The sequence below is a fragment of the Rana temporaria genome, chromosome 2 (assembly GCF_905171775.1).
Source record: "Rana temporaria chromosome 2, aRanTem1.1, whole genome shotgun sequence".
Lineage (NCBI taxonomy): Eukaryota > Metazoa > Chordata > Amphibia > Anura > Ranidae > Rana > Rana temporaria.
The window spans coordinates 129,664,633-129,670,983 of record NC_053490.1 but is presented as its reverse complement, the minus strand read 5'-3'; the positions used below and the strand labels follow the sequence as shown (position 1 = coordinate 129,670,983).

Sequence of the window (6,351 nt, the reverse complement as noted above, 5' to 3'; positions counted from 1 at the left end):
TATTTTTTAATATCTGTATGTATCTATCTTACACACAAACATATACTATTTATATATATATACAGCCCTCAAAATTTCCACTCGCCTGCTAGCATTTGGCTTGTGGATTTTAGCTGGGGGCGAGTGATGACAGGGCTGCATGACCAATGTCCCTTCAATCTGTGCCTACACTTAGAGTTCCTATGCGATTGGCGGCCGAAGAGGAAAAGTGCATGCTCGGGAAAATTAGTCTGGTTAGCCGCGCACAGGCAGAGCAGTACACAGGTGCTCTCCTTACAATTCTCATTAAGCCACGGGAACTAACAGTATGACATCTCTGAGCCTGCCCCCTCCCCCCGACCAATGTAGCTGGAGAGCAGGGAGCAGGAAATAATGAGTCAGGTGGAGGATTGCGAAAATTAACACTCCGGGTGTCCCAGGTAGGCAGTGCAGCGCTCACTGAAAGTTGCCCTGACATGAGAGTGGCAGCCTTCCAGTTTGTGCAGTTTTCTTCTCCTTGTGCTCTATGTAGGTGTTCAACAGTTCAGTCTGAGCACTGTGAGCAGACTGGTCTCAATGTGTGCTGTGCGGTGTCAATGTGCGCTGTGCTATGGTGTCAACGGCTGTGCAGTTGTGTGGATCTCAGCGCTGGATTGTACTCCCTCCCGCTGTGCTGCAGCTCCTCTCCTCACTGCCAGCCTGAATAAAAGGGGGAAGTGGGGACATGCAAGCGCGGAGCCGCACACACAGGCTCCTGATGATGACATGAATAGGAGAGGGAGAGAGAGGATGGATGGATGGGAGTTGCAGAGGAGACAGCAAGAGAATGCGAAAGAGATCCAGTTCTAGTGCCCTGTCCCTCTGGTCTGCCCCCAGTGCCCTGTCCCTCTGGTCTGCCCCCAGTGCCCTGTCCCTCTGGTCTACCCCCAGTGCCCTGTCCCTCTGGTCTGCCCCCAGTGCCCTGTCCCTCTGGTCTACCCCCAGTGCCCTGTCCCTCTGGTCTGCCCTCAGTGCCCTGTCCCTCTGGTCTGCTCCCAGTGCCCTGTCCCTCTGGTCTGTCCCCAGTGCCCTGTCCCATTTTGTTAAAGTTGTTTTTGGTAATATTTAATTGTGTAACTTGATTCTGCATAAAACATTTAACAGTGTCATTCCATTAGATAATCTACGAGGGCGTGTTTAGGGGCGCAATTAGGCGTGGAGCAGTGTATAAATTAGGTGGGGCAACTGGTGGCGAGTAACTCTTGAGGCCTGGCTAGTAGCTCAGGGCTTGAAATTTTGAGCCCTGTATATATGTATATATATATATATATATATATATATATAGATATATATATATATTATCTATTTTATTGTCAGTGAATTTAATATTTCCATCCGGGAATACGGAATTACGCTCCGCGCGTTGCCGTTCAAAAAAATGACGTCACTGCGCCCAAAGCACGACGGGAAATTGTGAAACGGAGCATGAGCAGTAGGTCCGGCGTGGTAGCGCGCCTAATTTAAATGGAACACGCCCATTTTAATTACGCGGGCTTACGCCAGAGCTCGCCAGCATAGGTTTTCATTGCAAGTGCTCTGTGAACCAGGCACTTGCGAAGAAAACTTGCGGCGGTGTAAAATATCTACGATACGTTACGCCGCCGCAATTCGACGTGACCTTGGCCCTCTAATACTATATATTACACAATATTTTTTTTAAAATAAAAAAAAAAATTAAAAAAACATTTTTTATCTTAGAATTTAAATTTTTAATACATCTTATGTTCAAACAACATTACAAATGGTAATATATTTTCTTTATTTGGTTTAGTTATTTCAGAACATTGATTAAATATGTTTATTAATGTTAAAACTCAAATGCCATTTCCCCTGCGTCGTAGTCATTTGAATATTTAAAGCCAACGTATAGGCCTTCGGGATCAGGAAAAGCTGTTCTTACTGCATGAACTGCACAGGAAGGTATGGGTCTTCGATTACCTTTTCCGAGATAACCGTGTATCCAGGATGTGAAATACAGTGATACCTCGGTTCACGAACTTAATTCGTGAACTGACTCTGGTCGCGAACCGAATTGGTCGCGAACCGAGGCACATTTTCCCATAGGGTTCAATGTAAATCCGGTTAATCCGTGCTGACCTTTTTTTGGGGGTTTTTGAAGCACAAAAATTACAATACACATTAGTACAGTATAGTAATGTATAAAGAGAGGACACTAACCTTGCTTGTGATGACTTCTGGCATGGAGGAAGGCAGGTGGGAGGCAGGTGGGAGGCAGTTATTGTTTGGAGGGAGAGTCCCCCTCCATAAGGACATCAGGGGGATCTCCTTCAGGGGTTTCCTCTCTCCTTTGTCTCCTAGCTGCAGGCTCAGTTTTGCTGAAAAATCTGTCCAATGTCACTTGTCTCTTCCTGCGCTGCATAACCCTCCGGAAATGAGAGACCACATTATCATTCATGAGATTTAACACTCTGTTCACGACAGTTATGTTGGGGTGGTGCTTTTCAAAAAAATCATGGCACTCATTCCATTTTTGCATAATGGATTTTATGGCATCACTGCTAACCTCCTCCCTTTCTTCCTCTTCCTCAGTGGAATGCTCCTCAAGAAGTGCCTTCTGCTGCTCACTGTGGAGTTCAGAAAGTTCTTCCGTGGTCAGCTCCTCCCTATGTTCCTCAACAAGCTCTTCCACATCAGCACCATCAACGTCCAGACCCATACTCTTGCCCATGGACACAATTTCCTCCACTACCTCAGCATCAGGCACTTCAATGTCATGTTCACGTTCAGCGACACATTCTGGCCACAGTTTCCTCCAGGCTGAATTTAGGGTTCGGGGAGTGACCTCTTCCCAGGCTTTGTCAATGAGGTTAATGCAGTGGGCAACATTGAAATGTTTCTTCCAGAAGTCTTTCAAAGTCAAGGACGTCTCTTCAGTGACATTAAAACACCTAGTGAAGAGCGCCTTTGTGTACAGCTTCTTGAAGTTGCAGATGACTTGCTGGTCCATAGGCTGCAGAAGTGGTGTTGTGTTGGGGGGGAGGAACTTTACCTTGATGAAGTCATACTCAGCATCCATATCATCCACCAAGGCTGGAGGGTGTGCCGGGGCATTGTCCATCAGAAGAAGGCACCTTTCAGGCAGCTGGTTATCAGAAAGATATTTTCTGACGGTGGGTGCAAACACCTCGTGCAGCCATTCCATAAACAATTGCCTTGTGACCCAAGCTTTGGCATTGGCTCTCCACATGACGGGCAGTCTGGCCTTGTTCACATTTTGTTCCCTAAATGCACGAGGGGTCTGAGAATGGTACACCAGTAGTGGTTTAATTTTCAGATCGGCGCTTGCGTTGGCACACAGCAAAAGGGTCAATCTGTCCTTCATGGGCTTGTGCCCTGGTAGTGCCTTTTCCTCCTGCGTGATATAGGTTCTGTTCGGCATTTTTTTCCAGAAGAGCCCTGTTTCATCACAGTTGAACACTTGTTGAGGGACGTATCCTTCTGTCTTCATGAATTCCGCAAAGTCTAACTTGTAGGCTTCTGCTGCGGCCTTGTCAGAACTGGAAGCCTCACCATGTCTAATCACACTGTGGATGCCACTTCTCCTGCGGAATTTTTCAAACCACCCCCTACTGGCTTTAAATTCGTCACTTGCTGCAGTTGTAGAGGGGCTTCTTTGCAGTAAATCACTGTGCAATTTCCTGGCTTTCTCACAGATCATAGCTTCACTAACGCTATCACCTGCCAGCTGTTTCTCATTCAACCACACAAGCAAAAGTTTTTCCACCTCTTCCAGCACTTGCGTCCTCTGCTTGGTTAACATTGTTACTCCTTTTGCAACATCAGCTCCTTTGATGGCGGCTTTGTTTTTCAGAATAGTCGAGATTGTTGACTTTGCCATCTTGTACTCCGAGGCCAGATCAGTCACACGAATACCACGGTCATGCTTTTCTATAATTTCCTTCTTCAGCTCAATGGTTATTTTCTTCACAACCTTGCTGTCACCTTTACTACTGCTCTGCACTTTCTTTTTGCCCCCATGCTTGCGCTGCACATTCTTGTCACCTGCATTTCCCCTTTGCACATTGTCACTTGCATTTCCACTTTGCACATTGTCACTTGCATTTCCACTTTGCACATTGTCACTTGCATTTCCACTTTGCACATTGTCACTTGCATTTCCACTTTGCACATTGTCACTTGCATTTCCACTTTGCACATTGTCACCTGCATTGCTGTTCTTGTCACCTTCATTGCTGCTCTGCACTTTCGTCTTTCCACTATGCTTCTTGGGAGCCATATTGCGCTGCACATTCTTGTCACCTGCATTTCCCCTTTGCACATTGTCACTTGCATTTCCCCTTTGCACATTGTCACTTGCATTTCCCCTTTGCACATTGTCACTTGCATTTCCCCTTTGCACATTGTCACCTGCATTGCTGTTCTTGTCACCTTCATTGCTGCTCTGCACTTTATTCTTTCCACTATGCTTCTTGGGAGCCATATTGGGTGTCCAGTGAACTGTACAATACAGCAAGAACAGCAAGAACAGTACTGTAGTACAGTACAGTACTGTATGTGCTAAAAAGCACACCAAAAATCAAAAAATACCTTGAAATGTATGCACAGTACTCGCAGTACACTTCTTTCTGTGTGTCTTCTTCTCTCCACGATCTTCCTACAGGAAGTCACGACCATGTGACAGCCTGGAAATAGCATTAAAATGGCCGCGGCTCCTGTTCGTGAACCGAGGCGGAGTTCGTGAACCGGAGCATATTTATATGAACTTTTCTGTTCGTGAACCGAGTTGTTCGTGAACAGAAGCGTTCGTGAACCGAGGTATCACTGTATTTATATGACGTTTTACGCAAGTTTCTGTAATATACAACAAAATAATTTTGGTGTCAACAATACAAATAAAAATTTACAGATGTATTAAAGCAATAGTAAAAACTCCTCGTAAATTTAGACCTACAGGTAATCCTTGATTAATATTTAATTTTAGGTGTTTGCAATATCTCTTACACCGAACAGGTTTATGAACTAAAAAAAAAAATTAAAATAAATAAATGTTGTCTACAGCGCATGTGAGCCAATGACAATGGTTCAGACGCGTCTTTGCCTCTCTGTCAATTAACTGTAGACGAGTGCCAATACCCAGAAGTAAACTTACAGAGAGATGTCTTCAGCTGTAGGTGGAGAGGACAATGGCTTCTGTGGCAAACATTGTAGCTCATTCGGCATTTGTCTTGCTTTTTATTCATTTTTTGGACAAACGTTTCAAATATAGATATAAATACAGTAATTTTGAAAACTAAAAAAATTGTATACCTATTGTCATCTGCATTTGGTGCATGCGATGTTGATTGGTGTAGAATAGTCAATATTACTGTTGTATTCAGTCTGTTTACAACCGAACTTTGAAAAATGGGAGATTGGGTTATACAGACTGTACCCTCTTCAATATTTTCTTTTACATTAGCGATTTCTTTGCAGCATAAAGACTCTCTTCCTGTGGGCATAGCCAGACAATTACCACATTGACACCAATCAGTGTTTCCTAATCGGGTTTGAAGTGTAAGTTCTTCAATTGTTTCCGAGTTTGACGCCGAAGAAGGTTGCGATGGCGGATTAAAGGGAAAGCTTGGGTCCTCTTCAACTGTGGGATATTTTGACCACAATTTTTGTAAAAGATCTCTCCTCTATAATATAAAAACAAGAATGCCAATTTATTTTGACTACTTTACGATATGTATGTGTTTTAAATTCAATTTAAATCATAATAAAAAAATTATAAATAAAAAAAAAAGGTATAAGTAAATTTTTTTAATTTTAAGTACCGTATTTTTCAGCGTATAAGACGAGTTTCTGGATGCAAAAACATGCATCCAAAGTCGGGGGTGGTCTTATACGCTGGGTACGGTCTCAGTACTCACTTTTTTTTTCCAGGGATGACAGTCTCCCATGCTGCGTGCGCGAACCTGAATGATTTCAAAGCCGCGCCTTCTCTTCAGAGTGTTCTGTGATTGGAGGAACAGAACTCTTCCCAGTAGCGCCTCTGTTCTGTGTTCCTCCTATGACAGATGCCTTCTCATCCTCGGACGAGATGAGAAGACGTCCGTGATAGGTGGAAAACATAATAGAGGCACTGCTGGGAAATTTTGTGTGTCGCCTATCTCAGAACACTCTAAAGAGAAGGCGCGGCCTTCAAATCATTGATGCTCGCGCTCACAGCATGGAGACTGTCACCGCTGTAAAATAAAAGTGAGTGTTTGCGGTCAGACACAGTGGGGGCAAGTGATGGCACAGCAGAGAGGGGAAAGTGATGGCAATGTGAGGGCATGTAATGTAATGGCACATTGAGATTTGAAAAAG

The 6,351-nt window shown here is 44.2% G+C and overlaps 1 protein-coding gene and 1 long non-coding RNA gene across 2 annotated transcripts in view; both read right to left on the bottom strand.

Annotated features, from left to right (window-relative positions):
• Window positions 1-2,254: 2,254 nt before the first annotated feature.
• Window positions 2,255-3,877, bottom strand: LOC120928238 (tigger transposable element-derived protein 1-like). Its single transcript, XM_040339346.1, has one exon. It carries the CDS (start codon window positions 3,875-3,877, stop codon window positions 2,255-2,257), a length of 1,623 nt encoding a protein of 540 aa, XP_040195280.1.
• Window positions 3,878-5,313: 1,436 nt separating this feature from the next.
• The window catches only part of LOC120928554, a 2,917-nt gene continuing 1,879 nt past the window's right edge, over window positions 5,314-6,351 (bottom strand). The window contains exon 3 of the long non-coding RNA XR_005747223.1: window positions 5,314-5,678. This is a non-coding gene — a long non-coding RNA (uncharacterized LOC120928554). The remainder of the gene's footprint in view (window positions 5,679-6,351) is intronic.

Bases quoted from the DNA above. Each gene is read 5' to 3' on its own strand.
- LOC120928238 (XM_040339346.1), bottom strand. From the start codon at position 3,877: ATGGCAAAGTCAACAATCTCGACTATTCTGAAAAACAAAGCCGCCATC.